At 40.4% G+C, this 21014-nt stretch overlaps 3 protein-coding genes across 4 annotated transcripts; all 3 read right to left on the bottom strand.

Moving 5' to 3' along the window:
- Window positions 1-1717: 1717 nt before the first annotated feature.
- cfap221 (cilia and flagella associated protein 221) lies at window positions 1718-11643 on the bottom strand. The gene is made up of 26 exons (XM_085913435.1): window positions 11268-11643; window positions 11084-11184; window positions 10688-10840; window positions 10447-10547; window positions 10101-10187; window positions 9933-10028; window positions 9748-9848; window positions 9545-9648; window positions 9024-9183; window positions 8550-8655; window positions 8253-8382; window positions 8099-8186; window positions 7711-7798; window positions 7516-7605; window positions 6405-6500; window positions 6150-6237; window positions 5904-5995; window positions 4517-4594; window positions 4287-4394; window positions 4088-4207; window positions 3891-3976; window positions 3725-3797; window positions 3540-3637; window positions 2558-2650; window positions 2348-2433; window positions 1718-1851 (listed from the first exon to the last, which is right to left on the bottom strand). The coding sequence occupies exons 3-25, from the start codon at window positions 10776-10778 to the stop codon at window positions 2373-2375; spliced, it is 2235 nt and encodes a 744-aa protein (XP_085769561.1). The 5' UTR covers window positions 10779-10840; window positions 11084-11184; window positions 11268-11643; the 3' UTR covers window positions 1718-1851; window positions 2348-2372.
- A 2350-nt stretch (window positions 11644-13993) lies between these two features.
- Window positions 13994-15156, bottom strand: LOC147062607 (acyl-CoA-binding protein-like). The gene is made up of 4 exons (XM_085913976.1): window positions 15038-15156; window positions 14802-14919; window positions 14421-14489; window positions 13994-14350 (listed from the first exon to the last, which is right to left on the bottom strand). Exons 1-4 carry the CDS (start codon window positions 15041-15043, stop codon window positions 14277-14279), a joined length of 267 nt encoding a protein of 88 aa, XP_085770102.1. The 5' UTR covers window positions 15044-15156; the 3' UTR covers window positions 13994-14276.
- A 947-nt stretch (window positions 15157-16103) lies between these two features.
- On the bottom strand, window positions 16104-20460 carry LOC147062606 (metalloreductase STEAP3-like). 2 transcript variants are annotated; one of them, XM_085926205.1, is made up of 6 exons: window positions 20219-20460; window positions 19433-19702; window positions 18996-19262; window positions 18385-18912; window positions 18148-18312; window positions 16104-16740 (listed from the first exon to the last, which is right to left on the bottom strand). In XM_085926205.1, the coding sequence occupies exons 2-6, from the start codon at window positions 19658-19660 to the stop codon at window positions 16453-16455; spliced, it is 1476 nt and encodes a 491-aa protein (XP_085782331.1). In that variant the 5' UTR covers window positions 19661-19702; window positions 20219-20460; the 3' UTR covers window positions 16104-16452. The 2 variants fall into 2 exon arrangements, with proteins under 2 accessions (XP_085782331.1, XP_085782322.1); XM_085926196.1 differs by having other exon boundaries at window positions 19433-19666; window positions 20219-20458.
- Between the last annotated feature and the right edge of the window lie 554 nt (window positions 20461-21014).

Raw genomic sequence — 21014 nt, 5'->3', positions numbered from 1 at the left:
CAACTTGAAAGCATGCTGCTGCCACAATCATCCTTCACTGTAGGTATGGTTTTCTTTTGGTCACGAGCAGTGCTGTGCTTGTGTTTATGTGTTAAACATACTTGTCATCAAGTTCAATTTTGTTTTCATCAGACCATAACACATTTTCCAACATGCTTCGGAGATTTTGTAATTATTGCGCTCACCTAATTGTTGAGGTTCAAACCATAACATCCTAATTTGTTTGATGGATCTTTGGAAAGACCAAGGAAAATGTCTGGAATTGTTGTCACAGTCATTTTTTTTCTTTAATGCAAAGCCTTTGTTTGCCTTTGTTGTTTGGCGTTTAAAGGTAGCAGCAGCTCTGGATTCATCCTTGTATTGTTAAAGCTACATGTCGAAGCAATATGAACAAGGCCATCAGTGTAATGCTGACTCTTGAACTCGGTGGCACGACTTCAAGGAAATTATTTTACACCTCATATCGCCAAAGTTGCCAGGTGGAATGAGGTAGAATTAATTTGTGGGGGGATGAGGCGACACACTTTGTCTCGTCATTCAATGAAGATGTCTACTGAAGATGATTTCACATCATTGGAGTTAAGTCCACTTCAAGCAGGATTCAATTGAAGTCAAATGTTAAGACAATAACTGTTACTGTTAAAACAACTTTGCAGATTCACGGATGATGGTAGTAGTCTACCAAGAACTCCCACCCCACTCCCATGGAGTATTTTAGTGACGTCTAGGTGCAGATGAGCGTTCATATTGCAGACGCATCGCATATATGTCCAATTTATATCCACATACAAAAGAGGTCAGGTCGCATTTGAACAAAATTAATGGATAGATGGACGGATGAATTGTACTGTTTGCACAGGATGAAAAAAAAACTGGTTATGCGTCGCAGGTGGGGGAAAAAAAATCTAAATTGAGCTTCAGTGTGAACCTATCCTACCTAGTGTCAGTCCTGTGATTGACAGGTGATCAGTCTGAGGTTATGTCTCAGCTGGAATAGACTCCAGCTTCCCTGCGGCATTGAACAGAATAAATGGCATAGAAAACAGATGGATGGCGGTATTCAAGAGCTTGGAAAGAATTATTATTTGGGATAAGTGATGATTGGTGTACCTGTGTTTTCAATCAGGATGGCAATAAGAATACTGGTAGACTGGCTGATGCAACACATGCTGTGGTCTTTGCTGACTTACTGGATAAAATGCACATTCCACTGTTGAGTGTCACAACAAAAACTGTTGGCTGTTGCAGCTGTGTGAATTAATTATACTAAGCGACTATTATTGTCTCACTTTTTTTTGCTCATTTAACTACTATGGCACAATGGTACGTAAATGTCTGCTGTGGTTTTCATGAAATATGCAGCTACTCTTGCTTGCCTTGGAACACACGTCAAGTGCAGACATGTGAAGATATGACTGCACGTTAATAATATAACAGGTTTCTCAATGGCGTCTTACTTTCTAGCTGCCACTGTCTTTTGAATGAAGTGAATCTTTGCCAAAGGGTTTAGCATGTGGATCCAAGAAAATGCCAAAGCAATTTATGCCAATGCTTATTGCTGTTTTTGGGTCTATAACTGAGTTGGAGTTCCCTCTAGGGGTGAGGAAAAGTAGCTAATGGACCACCCACCTCTTTCATGCAGAAATAACACCCAACCCGTGAGTTTTTAAATGACTAGAGACATAATTCAAACTCATACCCTTAAAAAAAAGTATGGTTTTTTTATTACTGTAAAAGTGTGCAAAAATCGTGTGTGAGTGTGAGGGGTGCTCGTCAGTCTTGTGAAGATCACTGGGTCAGTCTTCAGTTTCCTCATCTGTCGGAACCCAGACTAGATGCTTCCTCTGGTGCCTGTCACAGAGCAACCCAGCTTTAGGACTCAATCTTTAGCAATCTATCTATGAGCTGTAAATATAAAAAAAGAGTGGCTGAAATCGGTGTACTATCAAATAAATATTTCATTGTCAGACACAAACCCGCAACCCTGAGCAGGATAAGTGGTGTTGAAAATGGAAGGAATGTTTTTTTTTTTTTTGTTGCCGTATATTTTTACAGTAACATGTTTCTTTGCAACAACAAAATGTATCACATAAATAAAAGCAGCATTATGTAGCATATTTCATTAGGAGGATTTAAAAGTCATGAATTTCATTTGCGTTATCGACGTAGAGTATGGTTTATCCAAAAGAGATGCAATGGTTCTATTTGGCCAGTCTTGGAAGTATCTGGACTGAAATGAATGCCTACATATTAACATCCTAGTTATGTGAATACAATCATTCAAGGGTCTAAATAAAAGCTCTTTTGTCTTTGTGGCTTGTACAATAAATCATATTAGCAGGCTCACCAGGTGCTTCCTCTATGGAAGGTTGTCAGTGGATCCCGGAAAGGAATACTCTTTTGATCATCTCTGGTGTTACCATCGCTTCGCACCTGCGTGCAGACAAATGTACAGTCCATATTTACGTGAAAATAAAAGGTTGTAATATGTTTAGAAAGATAAGGATTGAGGCTAAATAAGGCTTCAAACTAGAAGATCAATCACCAGTGTGTTTACCTTTTGTCTGTACATCCAGAGAGATAAGCAGGAGGCTGGGTGAAAGCAGCAGGTGATGTCATAGGAAGGACGTCTTTGTTATAATTAGCAGAACTGAAGGACATACAGAAAAATACACGCTGATTGATGCAGAAGAGCTGGGCCATACGTGACAGAACAAAGGACAGATATCCATTCGGCCTCACTTCGATGAAAAGACTTCCAACCGCTGTGTTTCAACGGTGGAGATAAAACTACAATCGCCGAAAAGCACTTTGAGGGATGGTTAAACTGAATGAAAGCATTTTACTTTCTGCCTCTTCACATGCACTTTTGCTAAGGAGTTTGTTTCAGTTCATTTGAGTATTTTTTTGCATTTTTAATGTGGAAAAACTGTATAGGGTATAAAAAATCCGATCTATCCAGTGTAACATGTGAACCAATGGATTCCACATTTAATGGGCATAAAATAGCACCCACTTCACTTAAAATGCCCCTTTGCGCATCACTTGTCATGGTATGTGAGTTCCAGAAATGATGTTTGTGGAGCAGGAGAAGGAGTCGTAGGGGGTATATCACACCCATTTTACTGAACATACTTATCGAAAGATACACAAGGCTCTTCGAGCACAAAAATGGGAGGTGAACTGTATGTTCGGCTCATGAAAAAATCTTGTGGGGAATATATTAATCCACCCTTTGGTCTGTGGGAGAATGAAGTCAATACCTATTATTGATCATATATCATTTCTGACATGAAATATATATTTTTTGTTTTACAACCCTGAGTTATTCCCGTCACACCAAGACAATGTGACCGATTTAATTGCTTTTTCTTAAACCTACTATATATGCATATTCCCCCCGTCTGATTTTGAATTATTTATTTTGTTCAAAAATATGTTAATTATGAGAAACTAAGGTAAAAAGAATGCTATTGTTAATGATGTTATTGATGCCGCCACTGGTATTATTCAGACCCAATGGAGGCTCGATTACCTACCCATGCAGAATATTGCTGGTCAGAGCAGCCTGTCTGGACACACATGTTGCAGTTACCAAATCGAAATTGTCCCATGTCTTCAACCCTGTGATTGCTCCCTATTAGAAAGAAAAGAAGCTTTGAAGTGAAGTATTCCAGATGGTTTCAATTAAAGCTCAAGACAAAAAAAAAAAAATGCAATTCACCTTTGGGTCCAGAGTTTGCATTTGTAAGGTCTGTGACTCCCTCCCACTTGTGTGGCCTGCAGGCGATGAATAACTATGCATAGAGTACAAAGATTATGCTGTGTATTAAGCAGATCAGTACTATGGAAGATTGTTGCTGCAATGGCACTGAGGAAGAAACATTTACCGAGGCAACGGGCAGAGGTGAAAGTCCACATCGCTTTCGAGGTATTTAGGGGTTGGTTTATAGGCCTGGAGGCCAGGAGCTGGGTTCTACAGCACAAAATGAAAAGTATAAAAATGATACCAAAATCTATGAACCTCAACACTGCGAGGCGCCATCCATCAATGATCAAGGAACAACAACAAAAAAAATACCCTTACAAAAATTCGGAGTGGGTGTGCGTGAGTGGGACGAAGGAGAGCGCTTGGGAAAGTGAAATTCAGATCACTGGCATCTTGCTCAACCTCATCCTCTGGTGTGGGTGACAGGGAACCATCCTCCTGGGGGAGAAAATATCAAAAAATGATTAATAAATAATCATGGATGACACTGGCTGATGATTATGTGTTGTAACTTTACTGAATCTCCGGTGCGTAGTGGTGGCATTAAGGATATGGGAATGAAGGCATTAAAAGCTTCCCAGGCTGACACAGGTTGGTAGCCCATTAGCTTGTAGTACTGAGGAACCTAAATAACAATATAAATAAGAATAATAAATCCATAAGTACATCTCAAAGATTCAGTGAGAACATAGAGTCTGTTCCCATGGTGAAGTGAGTGACGCTTAGATGAACAGTAACTGCACGTACTTGGAGCTTGAAGGTAGGAACATGTGTTGTCACCCTCACATCAACGTCATCCACAGGCAAAGCGGAAAAGTCAAGAGCCTGAAAATAGAAAGCACACACCATTTGCACAAATTAAAGCAAAGCACTTTCGTCTCTCTGCAGGGTATTGTGGTTGGGTCATCTACAGCAGTTTTGTGATTGTAGAGTGAAAAGGTTTTTCTTTTTTTACTGATTAGTCATCTATAAGGTTAAAGTAGAAAAAATTAGCCGGGCCACTCTCACAAATTGTAGTAAAATCGTATGTGTCCATAGGCCTTTCAAAAATGGAAACCATCAGCAAACCTGGAAATGACCTTTTTGTGTTTTCATAATACATTATTTCCAAGAGTGTTTGGGTCCAGAAATTCATCAAGGATATAGATTTATTGATTTGTCCCATTTTTACATTTAAATTCATCATGGACTTTTGGCTCTTTAAATGTCATTTTTGTTTTTTTCAAAATTGTCATCAGAGGGACTGTCACCAAAGCGATTGAGTTTATCTGAGTACAAACAGCAAAACAACTATGTGAGGTTAACGCAGAGGTGGAGCTACGGTGGCCAATGATGACTGCTTTCCGGCAACTCCACCGGCCAAGCCAAGGGGAAGATTTTGATGAACATGATTCTGCTGTGCAGATAGTTTGTTACATCATACAGCTATTACAACATGGTTGCATAGACTGAGGCACTCTGATACTCTACCATTTTACATTTTGATTGACCACCTATCAAAATAACATTGATCAAATTTGATTGCACATAGTGTTGTCATAGAATAGAATTTTAAAGCTGTCAGAAATGGAAATGACATGAATCTCATGTCTCCACGGTCACATAACCACTATAGGGGAGGCAACTATTGGTAAAAAGGTATGTTTTTAGTTGGGAAACTGTATTTCAAGAGTAAGTGTGAAACCGTTTCCACATTCATTGACCACTTCAATAGGTAAGCATACACCTGCAAAAGATAATAAGTGCCCCCCTCCCCCTAAATCTGCCTTTGCACACAGAACTAGAATCAAGACAAGGCACGAACAGACTTGTGCAAATGTTGAACAATCTTAATTTCAACCAGCATCACATTTTATACCTTCATTGATACCCTCATGCTGCATATTCATGTTTTGGCAGACTCGTGTTCCTAACAAAGAAATAAGTCATGTAAATGCAAAAAAAAAATGCTGTATTTTGGTGATGCACCAAAAATGTATTCTCAGTCACTATAGACTTCTTTTTTATGACTTTATGTAAATGCTGATTTTATGTAGTACCACTCCTGCTTTGGAAAAGCCATTGATTATTCAAGTACTCTATAGCTAATAATGTGGCCCTTGAGTGTATGTTAATTGGTGCTTTCAGTACCAACCAGTGGATCAGCTTCATCTAAGAAAAGTGGGAAGGAAGATGGAAAGATTTTTTCTGGGGAGATCTTCATAACACACGCCTCCTCCTTTTCGACTGAGACAAACACAAAGTGACAGAAGTTAACTTCTACAGACACAGAGGCTCACATTAGCATCATGAATCAATGCACACAGAGACTCAAATAGCAGCTTTTGGGGGTGCGTGGGGGGGCATTTGCCTCAAGGGCAGGCTCAAGAGTGATAAAGACCTTTGTTGGCCGAGATCAAGCCTGCCACAGCGCCCGGGAGATTCCTCCACAAGGCCAGGATCCGCTTCATGCGACACTGCATCACAACCTGTGAGGGGGAGCACAATGCAGGTTTAATCAGGCAATCCCTAACCGGTTGAGGCGAAGAACTGTGCAAGAAGAGTAAACAAATTAAAGGAACTACCTCTACCTCAAGAGAGTGTGTGTATGCATGCTTTTGTTTGTGTGTGCGTGTGTGTGTGTGCGCGTGCGTACCCTGCGTGCTGCTTGCTGAAAGCAATTTAGCGCCCTCTGTTTGAGCGTCCACTGAAAGCTGGGGTGAAACTGGAAAGATGGGGTTCCCTTGGGCACCTAGAGGTGGATTCAATGATGCATGTTAGTTACACACACTTACATGACGACATTGGGCCCCATTTCCTAAGAAATGCATAGAAGTGTTCTTACTCATCGCATAAGCAAAATCAACACTGGATTTATGATGCACGTGCCTATGTTGATGATTCAGATTTTATTCTAAAGGACGGCTCATGCCCGAGGTGCTCGTATTTGCATAAACCCCGCCCCAATGTCTCTATAAATGGAAAACAGTGTCTCAGCCTATGCCAAAGGTTTATAAAATACAAGAGATGGCCCAAACCATAAAAGACATTCTTATTCTTAATCTTGTTTTCATTCTCAAAAGGTTCGCATTATCAGAAAGCTTGCTAATCATCTTAAATGACATGTAATGTAAAGGTCGAGATATGTTGTTTTGTTGCATGCATTGATCGATATGACAATTATGAAATGTTTTCAAGTCGTGCCATTTTCATGGCACAGTGTGTGCTCAGTGAGTCAGAATCACATACACCACATATAGATGGCCATTTACACCTACTTGAACAGCACAAGTGAGGGTGTGATACACAATGTCCTTCACGGCAATTTTAGACATTTGTCAACTCATTACCAAATGACGGGTTATTATTGTTAAAGTTATTATTATTGATTTTATGAATGACTATTGTCAGTACGGCGGCACGGTGGTTAACATGTCCGCCTCACTGTTCAGAGGTTGTAGATTCTATTCTGGCTCCGGTCTTCCTGTGTGGAGTTTGCATGACCTCTCAGTGCCTGCGTAGGTTCCCTTCGGGTACCCCAGTTTCCTCCCACATTCCAAAAACATGCAAATTCATGTACGAGGATATTGATGAATTTGAAAGTACACATGATTTGTGAATGAGACCCATTAAGTGCGTGTGTAAATATTTCTTCAGATCTTAATAATGAGAAGTAAATCAGAACGTTGATTCCCTGTTTTCATATGAGAGGCGCCTGTTCGTCAAGCACAAAAGGAGCCACCTTCCCTGTACGACACCATGTTTACCTGCCCCGCATCAGAAATTAGTCGTATCGAGTAGAGTCTTGGTGCTCCGCTGGTAAAGTCTCCTTCTTGCCTTACATCTCCTTTCCTGACCTACAAATAGTCATGACAATGTTTTGTTAAATATTAGGAGTTAGATAAAGCCGCTTTTCAATCAAAACTTTATGTACAAATGTGGTTGAAATAAATATATGTTACCTGGTACTGATGTAATGCAACCAGTCTGTCCTCCAGTACTTGGCTCCTGGTCGAATCTGACACTGGATCTTTACCCAGATGTACTTGTCTAGTGATGATATTATATTCATGACATGAAGAAAAGTACGGGAAGTATCAAATGGAACAAAATGTGGAGTTGAAACTTTTCACTCAATTGAGATTTTCTGCAAGATTATAGATTATGTAGCAATTTTTTTTTGTGAAGAAAATAATCTCAACTGAGACGGCAATGATGTCGGATGACATGGAAATTACCTACTAACAGGTGTGTATCGACATAGACGTGGATGAGGCAGAGATTGATTTGAAATAACACGAAAAAACACGCAGAGTTCAAACAGCAAAGCTCAATCAAGGAAGAACCTACAATTTCAGGCGGTTGATTTGCTCTTCTTTAACATTTTGTTGAACCCTTTTTAGAAAAGCAGCCTCTTTCTTCTGCCTATTCTGGAGACCTGACAATAATAAAAAGGAGGCTTAGACAAACAAAGAGTCCTATTTCCACGACACCATGCACATACCCTCATTCGGATGTTCCACGCCAAGTTTGCTACTGTCCTTGTGTAGCATCTTTGCCACCCCTCCATGGGAGGAGGCATCTACGAGTGACTTTGGTCCTGGCTTGCTCCCAGTGGGACCTCCTGTGGCACCCTACAGGACATGTGAAATAATTGCAGCATCAAGTGAAGAGAAATTTTTGTGGTGCAGCAGAGAGAAAATTGCATTCTGCCGTACATGAAATACAAAAGTGTGTGATAAAATGCATAAATAAGCAGCTCAGCTCGAACTTTATAGAATCAAGACTTCTCGTGCATTACCTTGGGTTTGACATCCTTGGCAAACTTTTGTTTGACTGGACTTTGGACTTGGATGGCTGGTAAAGATCCTTTACTTTTGACAGCTGACCCCTTAAGAGCAAGCTCCCTATTCCAAGCAGGTGAAATAAATGGAAAATATGCAGAAGTGATACCATCAAACAAAAGATAAACATCTGCTTTTTTTGATTAAGCTATAAAAATGTGCTTTTGGTTCAACTTTGTAGTTCAAGCACTGAATATCTTGGAATAATTACAGCATTCACTTCAATGAATCATTAACTTTTAAGTTGATATAACATCAAGGGTAGGTGACACGGATGAAGCGGTTGTTGATGGATAGAATCTGCTTTATCACCGGAATTCAATTAAAGCAATGCATAAAAAAAAGCAGGAGTCACACAAGGTAATCCATTTTATTTCCAACCTGCTGTTGTGTTTTTTGTTTTTTTTTATGCTCGAGTGAATTGCAAATACCTGATTGCAAGAAGAGGGACGGAGCTTCCGGTAATAGTACATAGGTAGGATTTGGTGTTGAATTGTGAGACAAGCAGCCGAAGGGTAACCTGACAAGTCTCATAGCGGCAGGGTTTGAAGGTAATAGTGATCTTTGATTTACCATTGGCTGGGATCACACCTGAAAAACATCATCATAGTCAAAATGGATAATGATGGTGACATCACCAAAAAGCAATTATTCACCTATTTATAGAGAATAACGTGCTACAAACGGGTTTCAAAAGCATCAGAAATAACCTCGCGTTATAACACATCTGGTAGAGTTCCAATTCCAAGCGCTGATGTTTCCCAGAGCATGGACAAGATTAATGCGCGGAAAGAGCGCTTTTCCTTTGTCATGATTTATTTAATACACAACAGACAAGCAAGTATTTGGGATAAAACACAGCATAGGGGCACTCCAGAAAGGTTGTGTTAACTCTGCTGAGCTGAGGAAGCCAGACAGACACGTCACACAAATGTTGTCAAGTTATACCTACCTGTGAGTGGGTGGATGGAAAAGGCCTCATGTGGCTCAATGAAGTTCACTTCAAACTCCAAATCAGCGGGAGATCTGCAGCTTAATGGAATGATGTGGCTAACACTACAGGACAGGTCACACATTAAAACATGAGGATTTTTCTTGCTTGTATGGGAGAGATGCCTTTTTCCAAGATTAAACATCATAAACAAAAACGCATACCTTTGTCCGAGAGGTGCTGCTGGTAAGTCAACGCGTGTCGGGATATGCACATGAGCGGTGGCGGGGTAAGCGTGAACTGGAATTAAAAGGTTCTCATCGTCCTTAAAAGGGGCGCAGAGCAAGAGCAGAGGTCATGAAAACACGCAGTCGATATCAACGGCAAGTTGGTGACACGCTTACCTTACCTCACAGTGAACTCGAATACAGTCGGAGACACGGGTCCACTCGTGGGGACAGAATTTGACTTTCACTGTGTAGGCAAGGCCGGGAATCAGTCGACACTTGAGGAAAGTCAGATCAATCAAAATGGATATACTGAAGCTGACTCTTCAACTTATGAAAGTCAAACATACCTTTTTGGCGTAGTTGGTTCGGAAATGCTTGGTTTGAGTGGGGATGATGTGAATATTTAGCACTCTAGATGAGATGTTGATTAGTTTCTGAGGAGGAGGGAAAAGGGTTTCATTTTAAATTCATCATGCGCACTCGAGAGAACTATTTAGACACTCTCAATGCTTACATCCACATTCATCAAGCATATATGATGGAAAATCATGTCTTCATTCATGCATCAAGCCAAATGAAAGCTTTTAATGATGTGAGCTAATTTTCTATTTAATGTTAACTTGTGATTAAAAAATTGGGATCAAATACAGCCTAACATGAACAATATTCAGATTTAGGTGATATTTTTCTCACCACGCTCTTCACATAGTCCTTCTCTAGCTTGAAGCCACTGAAATGTAGTTCAGAAGGATCCACTTGGATCAGGCCATTACTCTTCTCTTTGACATAGATTTCTATATGGGTAAAAAACGTACACATCATTTTGAATGGCTAACAAAATTAGTTCATTTCATTTAGTTAACACGAATAGGGATGGTGGAATAAACATAAATAAGAAGTAATAAATGCAGCCATCATGGCAATCAATATGTACTGGATTCAAGTAGATGGTTCGGGACGCTGCTCCTTCCGTCTTCCACTAACTGGGTCAGGGGCAGCGGCGTCAGGGGAGCAGAGACGGCCATCCTCCCGGGAGTCACGGGTCAGTGTCAGCTGTGCAAGACCAACGTCAAGCAGATGGAGAACTCTACAGGAGACAAGAAGTGCACTTCTTTGAGAAGACTGAACCAGGTCATTCAAATGCACTGATTATGGACACTGTCAGAATTTTGACGTCTATTAGACGTCTATATGCTACTTAGACGTCTAGGCTAAAAAAAAAGGTCTAAAAGTGAAAGTTGTTATAACATCTAGACGATGGTACCATAATTGACAGATGCTAAAGATTTTGTCATATTTGTGTTCACTGATAGTGTAGTGGTTCACTCACCTCAGTTGCCACTCAGTGACTGTTCTATTTGTGCCCAGTGACTGACTGGTTTCTAGTCCAGAGTGTCGTCTGCATGGGATAGACTCCAAGCCCCCGTGAACCTTGAGCAGCGGAAAAGAAAACGAATAGATGGATGTGAAAATATACTATTGTCACAGAAGGGATGACGTCAGTAATTTCGTACCTTATACCTGGTTGAACTGGCGCCATTTTTAACACCGGTTTGCCATCCTCCCATGGAAAAACTAAACAATGTGGAGCTCGTAACTACACACGCAATTTAGCCAAATAACATAAAACTAACGATCTATCTATATTGAACTTCTTTTGACCGTCACCACTTGCTGCTGATTTCGTCAAAGCCCGACGTTGGTACTTCGTGACGCGTTATATTCTAGAAACTAAATATATTTTACCATGCTGCGCTGCGCTCACATTGTTTGATTCATGTTGCATAGGTAAAAACACAAATCATCTCGACTTGATCATTTCTTGACTTCAGCATGAAATACAATCCAGTTGTTTTCAAATATGTTTTGAGTTTGGCACCTTTTCTGGCACACGCCACCTGACAAACACAGCCGTTACCAAGGTGACGGTCTTGCTCGAGGGGGTGGGTGGGGTCAAAAGCCATGTGGGACCAATGGCACGCTCGCTAACTGTCGCCTTCACTGGTGACGAAAAACAAACCCTGGGGATTTTAACTTTAGTTTCAAAATAAAGGTTTGCTTTGTCGTTAGAACATTTCTTTTTTGCGTGTCCTTGGTGTACAGAAATGATTATGAATCCAGTTAACACATATATAGGACAATTCATATATTACGTTCATTCCGGCAATTTATTCTCTATTTGGAAAATTCGGACAAGAAGTTTCATACTTTTTGTGCAACTTATAATGTTGAATTTGATGTTGTGGGGGACCGTTGAGGCTTATTGCATAATTCCAAGCGAGTTTGTTTGACAAAATGCACTGGTGAATGACTGCATGCAATTTAGGTATAATCTTTTCATTTTATAGTTCTATGACTTTATAGTTTTATAGAAAATGCTCTGATGTGGCACAATGAGCAAAGCGGGACTTGTGCTGATTTCACAGATGACCAAAACTTTGCATGCCCGAAGGAAGGAAAAAAAAACTTAAAATAAAATGAAAAAAGAAAGCCCCGTATTAATTATTTTGCAGGCAAAATGGTCATTAAGATGCCATCTGCATGTTCACTTATTGAAAGAAGAAAAAAAATCCATGGAGGATCTTAAAATTATTCAATCCAGGTTGAACTGCAAATTTAGTGAAGATGTTCCTCAAACATGCTCGCCACTCTAAAACGATAAGCACTCATGGAATTTAATGTAGTGTTTTAGTGGCATCTAGTGGTCATAACATGATATAGTTTATGTAGGCATCATTCAAAAACATATTTTTCTTTCACTAAAGAAATCAATATGTGCTTATTGTCATGGAATGCAGAAAACCTGAAATGACATACTCTTTGCCTTCACCAGCCACCCGATATCCATTTGCATCTCTCGTATGTGAAGATGATATATACGTACACGACCGGATATGCACTCTTGCTCATATCACTAATCCTTGCAATCACATTTTCTGTTTCTTTAGGTGAGAACCATGAATCTGCCTCTCCGAATATTGTAAATACCACATTAACGTTGCTCAGGAAATTGCACTCCACCAGGAACCACATTCACATCCAGCTGTTCATGTCCTTCATTCTGAAAGCAGTTTTTATCTTCCTTCGGGACTCACTGCTATTTACAAACAAAGAGCTTTACCACTGTGACTATTACACTGTATCAGTATTCCTTTCCGTTTTCAAATTTAAACATACTGGAGCACATACAGTTCCAGAAGAAACAGATAGATTAAGAAATATCTTGTGACTGATGAAGTGAGAGGATTGGTACATGTTTTGGTGATGCTGGAGGTTGAAAGAGAGTCTCTCTTTTTTTGTGAGAGTTTCTTACATCTTAACATGCATCTTTCTGTAATGTGTACAGTACATATTGAAAGCTGCAGCCTTGATTTGGACCCTGAACCTCAAAACTATGATTCAGAGTTTCTCTGCCCAGCAAAGATAATCCTCATTCAGATCAGCATCAAATGGTACAGATTCATAGCTTGAGTAATAAATCATATTTATTTGGCCACGCTAAGTGATTAAAGCTTCAAATTATTCAGTATTTTGTTGTATACTGGGCACTTAAATTAATTATTATGAAAAACTGGCATATTCCTTTGAGAATCACCAACCCTGCTTTAAAATTAAAGAATGTTTAGCACACAATCAGAAGAACGTTACGTCATTTATGAACTGAAAGTTGGAGACAATGCTAACGGATGCATTATTCTATCCAGCCACTAGATGTCAGTAAAATCTTCTACTTTTAGTATAACAAGGAGCCATAACAATAAGTTGTTAAATATGGAAAGACGCTGTTCTATTCAGCATGTAAAACAAAGACAAAACATGCCTTCTTCCTTGGCTGTCAGGTGGCGTGTAAAGTTGCATTAATGCTATCCAACATTTCTCTGTGACCTTTTATTTATTATTTTCTGACAGACTAGACCTATCGTTCACATGAAATGATGTAGTAAGACACTGCTATGACAAAACGACCTGCAGATGATCTTATATATCAAGATTTGGTTGGAGTCGTCTGTTCTGTCTTTTGGTTCTGTCATTATTCTCTCATAAATGGTATTTTACTACAATCACTTTGCCTCAATTGACAGATGACAGATAATAAATGCCAGGTACCATTACCAGTAGTCTGGTGGAGCCAGTGGAGCTTGATAGCCATATTTGTTGTTAACTGTTAGGCTATGCTTGTTTTCACCTTCCTCTTTGTTGTCATCATCACTGCGGCTTAATAAAACCCATGCAATGTGTATGTAAGCAGGAAAGCCACAGTTTTATTAAATCACTCAAAAGGGCATTCAGGACTTAGTACATATGCTTCTATAGTCAAGGCGGTATTATGACAACAGCATGTGAGAATAGTATTTCTTTCTCGTTTGATTAAAATTGCATGTAAAAAAGAAATCAGTCGCAAAGTAGGGTCAAGCTTCCACATCAGAGCACAATCCAAAGATTTAGTACTTCATATTCTTTTCAAATGAAGCATCACATTTAAAAAAAAAAAAAAATCGATACTTATTTATGAGAAATAGATTTTAGTTTCCATATTTTGTTTTCAGCTTCTCCACCACATCAACATAGGCAGCCATTGCCTCTTCTTTGGACATTCCTGGGGAATCAAAACCATCACCAATCAGCTTGTCAGTCATACACAATTCACATAAGTATATAAGATATACCTTTCTTTTCTGTCCACGAATCCCATTTCCGTCGTCCTATGATGTCTAATATCCCTGGACGAGCTGTGGCTGCAAAGAATGTGGTTGATTTTCTCTAGCTGACGACTGCAGTAAACATCAGTTCAAACTCACTGTCACACAGAATTCTTGATCAGTAAAGATCTGGACAGATAGTTTTCAAATATTTCAAGAATGTCTTACCGGACAAAATACACCCCTTTTACACACACTTATCAATCTTTTCATCATTTTTTTTACAATGACACCTAACCTGTCTAGCTTCTTTCTGTCTTCAACGCACACAGCCTATGAAGACTTTATGTCCAAAAAGGCCGGATATCTATCCCGAGACATGGTTTGTTAAAACTTACATTTACTCACCAGAATCAATGTCCCCAATCGTGGCCTGTTTGTATAAACCGTAGAGTGCGTTCACTTCTTCACGGTTAGGGCGGGTTTTCAACGCCTTCACTTCCTCAGCGGCTTTCTTAAAGCTTTCCTGTAGGCAAAAAAAAAAAAAGTGGAGGTGGCACTGAACAAACAGGCTGAAGCAGACAAGCAAACTCTTGCACAATGTTGAAACTGACAGAAGCACATCTCATGGCTAATATACTTACAGTCATGGCAACAATGAGAAGGAGGCACCTTAGAAACGTTGAACTTGCATCGAGGTTTCAGCCTTGTCAATGGTTCCTGCTGTAAGGTAAAAGTAGGAGGTACCTGTGTGGCCTCATCAACAAGCGGGAAGGCAATTCCTTTCTCTTGTTAAAGTTAACCCTTACATATACGTACTGTTTGTTTTCCATGCATGCACATAAAAATTATGTACTACAGATCTTTTCAATACATGAATTAAGAGATGTTTAATTCTTAGTCAATGTTTCAAGAAAAAAAAGGTGTCTGTTTTATGTTTTACACTACTATTTTTTAGATTAAAACATCAGCTGGTCATTTTATTCTTCACAGTTTATGCCAGCCTTAATAAGTCGTGTCATTGTAATGTTAGCTTGGGTGTAGGGTCATAAGCTTCTGACCGGGGGTCGCGGGTGTGCTTAAGCCTATCCCAGCCTGGAAAAAAAAACACGCAGGCACGGGGAGAACATGCAAACTCTACACAGGGAGGGCCGGAGGTGGAATCGAACCCGCGTCCTCCTAACTGTGAAGCGGACGTGGTAACCAGTGTCCACCGTGGCGTCAGCTTCAATATATTACTTGATATTAAAACTAACCAACACAGAATAAAACCGAGTTATTAGTTGAAACAATGTAGCAATTGTAGCTAATGATTATTTTCTTTTCTTGTTGTACCGTATTAAAATTTATCGAGCTAATGCCTTTTTCCTGATTTTATTCCATTTAAATGCAATTTGTGTTTTTACCAATTCTATATTTTCATTTGTACCCTTTCTATGTACGATTTCTTGAGTGTTGTTTTACATTTCAAAACGGAAAAAAAGGCGCGTTAGTGGTAGACATTACTTAATTTAACTTGAGGGGCATCTTATGAATTAAAGTAAATTAAAGTAACAGGCACCGAAAGCGCATTCACTTGCGATGAAAACTTGAGATCTTATTCTGCCACTAGATGGCAGAATCGCACCACTTGCCTAAACCAGGTCAATCTTGCTTGTCCATGACCCCTATAAAGATTCTGATGGCCATCAACTGCAATTACCTCTCAAATTATTTCAAGTAGAAAAAAATGACTTTAATCCAATATTATGTTACAGCAAACGGATTTCAGACACAATGATGACAAATATATATTTGACAAAAATCACATGATACCAGCAGTTTGAGACAGGTTTTTGGCACAGAGTAATCAGAAGCAGGCATCCAAATCATCAGTGATACAACAGGAAGAAATAAACAAAAGTCAAAATCCTGCAGAAAAATGCATAGTGATCATTAAGGTTGAGGAGCAACTATTACTCAGCATCATCATTAAATTATTTCTATTCTCATATTATTCTAATAACACATACATTCCATATAAGTGCAACAAATTGAAGGTTGTCAGTTTTACTATTCTTCAAACATGGCTGATGTTATCAATGCCGTTATAGCAGTTATCACAGGGGAGGACGAAGCGGATGTGCTGACTTTTCTCCCATCCGCGGCGGATCTTCTGGAGCTGAAGCGCATTACAGGGCAGCAGGAGAATGAGGCGAACCATCAGAACTGTGACGGGGAGGATGAGGACCAATATGAAAGTGGGTGGCAGGAGGAAGCGGTACTGGCTCGGGTCAAAGGCGCGGTCCCAGCCGAAGAGGAGTGTATGGACAGTGGCCATGGACAGGGCGCAGTAACCTAAAGTGGACTGTAGGGTGACATGCTTAGTTTATTCATGTTTATTTTATGTAAAAGCTAAATCTTTTAGTTACTGTTTGAAAAAAAGTTTTGGGTTTGTGCCAATTTAGAGTTTCCGCTATTCACTGGGTCATAGCCCACCAAACAGCTGTGACCTTCGACCCATGTTCCAACTGAGTGCCACAAGTGCAATCCATATTACCTACTAGTGGTCGGGGGTCCAAAATATTCTATCAATTAACCACAAAAGTGTGAGACCTAAATAACTAAATATTTTTAGTGTCCATGAAAACAGTGCATCTGATTATAATTTTAATCCAACGTCTGATCGGATAAAAGAAAATGTGTAAACATAGCCACTCTGGCACTCACGAGTTAGTTATATGATTTGGTCATATGCTACAAACACCGACCTTTGAACCTTTTATGATTTCTAATTTGTGATTTTCAATTTTAAACCAATCCGAATGTGACTAGAATAGAATAACAAGACAAAAACATTTGCATTGTCAGTCTTAAATAGGTTAAATGTGGGTGATTCACTTTTTTGAAAACTTTTCAGAGTTTCATGTTTGAGCGAGTAGTTAACTCATTTCATTCAAGATCAAGTGTCTGTCCTGAAGCGCTGCACTGCACAGGAACATTCATCGGTGGCGAGTGCTGAAAGGACGGCAATAATTCATTGCTGGCCGGCAGTTGGGACATGACTAATCTGACGGCCAGAGGATTAGTTTAGTGGCGTGATGAAAGGGGGGGGGGGCAGGGGACAAGGAGGAGAAAGGAATGTGTGCGCCCCAGCAATGATGGCAGCTTTGAGTGTTAGCATCCAAACTGAGTCAGCTGCAAAAGTGCAAACATACTAATTGTTTGGATGCGTGATTTATCTTCACGGGAACACCCTCTCGAGAGCATATATTTGCATTTCCACTGTCTTAATTTGGAGTGGGCAGTAAAATCAAATCATACGTATGCGAACTGTGACACCCCCGTTGGGAGAACTGACGTGTTATGGTAGAGGTGGGGTGGAACTAAACACACTGCAATTGCAGATATTCGTCATGCGTACCAGACAATCAAAATGTTAACGCAAAATTCACCACTTTCAAAATTACAATCGATGATTCAGTCATATGTGTTCTCAGTTGGTCTTGATTTGAGCTTCACCGGTCGCATAAATACGTTCTTGACATTCAATTCATTCCCAAGGTTAGTAAGTCCGCAACATAATTTAGCCTTGACTTCTTCCTTTTTTTGTTTGCATGATCTGCCATTTTATGCTGATAAATTACCAAGGTCACTCAGCCATAGTTTTGAGTAACAAATCCAAATCTGCAGACAATATTATCCAATCCTGCCTACACACCTGATTGTTGAAACACAAGCCAGGTCGTCCTGACCTTTAGCTCTTCCGGCTTACCTGTACAAAGTTGAACTCTCGCCAGTTGATGTTGTCAGCCACGGATGGCAGTGAGGTGATAGCCAGCAGGGAGAGCAGCCCGAGCGCTATGATACCCACTGAGACGTACAACTCCATTCTCCACACCCCCTCGTCACTCCACGAGTCCTCCACGCCTTCTTTCACCTGCGCGCCACACAGTTTCACACATGATTGATAACCTAACCCTAAAGCAACAGGTGTTATCATACCACTCACCTGCTTGAAAGCAGCGTTGAGCAATTTGTAGCGAGCCGACTGCCTCATGGGCAGACACATGCTGTAGATGGCGTGCATGGCAGCACATAGGAAGCTGGACAATCCAAACTGCTTCCTCTTGACGAGCCACTTGGCGAGCCAGTCGGGAAAGCGATCGTATTTGGTGCCCCGCCTTAGTTGGATCAATGCGGCAAGAAGGCCGGGCATATAGACGAGTGCAAGCATCACCAAGGCGACGGAAGGTAAAGTGACGTTGACGGTTTCAACGGGCATTTTGTAGAAGACACTCTTCTTTGCCATGACGAAGGGATGCAAGATGTCACGGACAAAGTTGTAAAGGTAGAAGAAGATAAAGAGAATTGCGCTGATGAGGATGGGGGTGCCCCAGGATGGAAACAGATAAAAGGGGAGGTTTTCAATCTCCACAGAAGAGGAGAGCAGACCCATATCCACAGGACGAAAGCCCATCCTGTGACACATTGCCAAGACTGAGCTCTTGGCCTTACTGCTGTCACTGCACAGGAAAACCTACACAAAGAAGACGACCCAAAAAAAAAAAAATGGCTTACTGGATTTTGCAGACATCAGAGATATTTCTGCAATAGTCCTACCTGCCTGCTTCCATCTCGTGGTCCAGTCTGAAGCACCCATGCTGATATGGTGTTGAAACCTTTCACTATAAAGCTTTCTGGAAACATGCCAGCCAGTTGTTCGGCATAGGACGGCCCACCTCGCTTGATCTGCAAGCCGTTGCTAACATCCACCAGTATTTTTCCCACCAGCGCCGGCTTCAGCTCCAACAGGGTGGAGTGATGCTCAGGGAAGATGGCGACAAAGACTATGTCTGCCTGGCTGGCCGCTTCCAGCTGGGAGGTCACCTGGGTGCCAAGAAAAATAATATTACAATGGAGGGCACAAGTCTGACAAGGCCAAATGACACAAATGAATACTTCTTTATCTGTCCAATTGTTTATTAGTGAGCAGGTCACTCCCTGGTTCAAATCTGCTGTATAATTTGGATGCATTATAATTATTATTAGTGTCTCACCTCTGCCTCTTCAGGAAAAAGAGCAACAGAGCGTTTGGGCGTTCTACTCCCCACCACCACCTGGTAGCCAGAGGCCACTAGTCTTCTGGCAAGCGAGCGGGAGAAGTCACCGGTGCCCAGGATGCCGACAACTTGCGTGTCGAGCTCAGACACACAAGCCGCAAGAGGTCCGCAACCACCCGTCTCACTTTCTCTCTGGATTAAAGCCCGTTGCATCTCGTCAGGCATGGTGGGCTGACAAATAAGAGAGAAGAAGCAGCTTTCTGATCTCTGTTAACATAAATGAACCCAAGGTGTGAACAATTATTCTCCACATTTAATTGGGGTTAGATCCATTCAACAAAATTCTAGTAAGGTGGTATGGGTTGAAGAAAAGACAATTAGCAGTAAGAGCGCTCATCAAATATTGAAGGCAATTGGAAATTGACCAAATCGAATGCACAAATAAATCCAAGTCAACAATATTTAATTGTTTGTGTTCTTCTCATTTGATAATTGTTTGAGTCCCATGCGCATTCTACTCTGGCCAACAGCAGAATGTTTTTGGAATCAGCACGCAAACGTCTATCCTGCCACATCTCAGTAAAACTACGATCTAAGTGGCGCTCCATGACTAGATCAAAACAAACCTTGCGCGTTACTTTACAGGTAAATTTAATTTCATTAGCGTTTTAGTTCAATTTGCAGCTTACCACAGCACCTTAAAGCGAAAATTAAACTTAATATCATGGCGGTTTGCGTAATGTTCTTGGCCGACCTCGAGGCAAGTTAACCTTAAACAAGTACCTCTTGAAACAAATCGTTGAATCACAGAAGACTTTTCGTGAAGTAAAACCAAAGTTACAGCGCATAAATACGATGCAAACATCGGTTGTAAATGTTTGAGACGCTTATACTCTCAGCGATGCTGTTTTTCTTCCTGGTAAGTTGACGACATTTCCGAAGCCACCCCTTAGCCGCGCCCCCTCATGTTGGAGGAAGATAAAAATGGATTAGGCATGTGTTCATGCGTGTGAGCTGCTGTCTGAAGGCTATTTGTCACCATCTCTTCACTTGATTGACAAGGTATGATATAAGTAGCCCAGGGAAGACAAAGAAAACACAATATGCAACAGTTTGGTGCAGCCAAGATGTCTTAGTAAAAAGAAACATTGTCTGCAGCCTACATATAAGGTGTTTGGAAAGCCCTGCAGCTATGAAGCTCAAGAAATAGGTCACCAGTGATGTGACATTATGATTTTTCTGGAAATGTTGCAGAAGTAAAATGATCATTTGAAAATGTGAACACTGATAAAGTTGTATGAAGATAGATCTTAAGAGAAGATCTTAATTATTGTGGAAAATGATCATTGTCTTCTCATTAATTCACGTCATTAATAATATTTGTTGTGATGAAAGGTAATTTAGAGAATTAGAAGTGTGTATCGAACTACCCTTCACAATGATCGGTGCTTGAGTAGCTCTCATTTTTTTTAAAAGATTTGGTGACTGTTGCTATAAAGAAACATTTGTTAATCAAAACGTAAGAGCTCTGTGACTTTCTGAGCACTCTATATACATACATAGTTAATAATTTTGATGC

This window comes from Syngnathus leptorhynchus, chromosome 1 (genome assembly GCF_054491065.1).
Source record: "Syngnathus leptorhynchus isolate UIUO chromosome 1, UIUO_Slep, whole genome shotgun sequence".
NCBI lineage: Eukaryota > Metazoa > Chordata > Actinopteri > Syngnathiformes > Syngnathidae > Syngnathus > Syngnathus leptorhynchus.
Note: the sequence above shows the minus strand (reverse complement) of the source record. Positions and strands in the feature narration are given on the sequence as shown.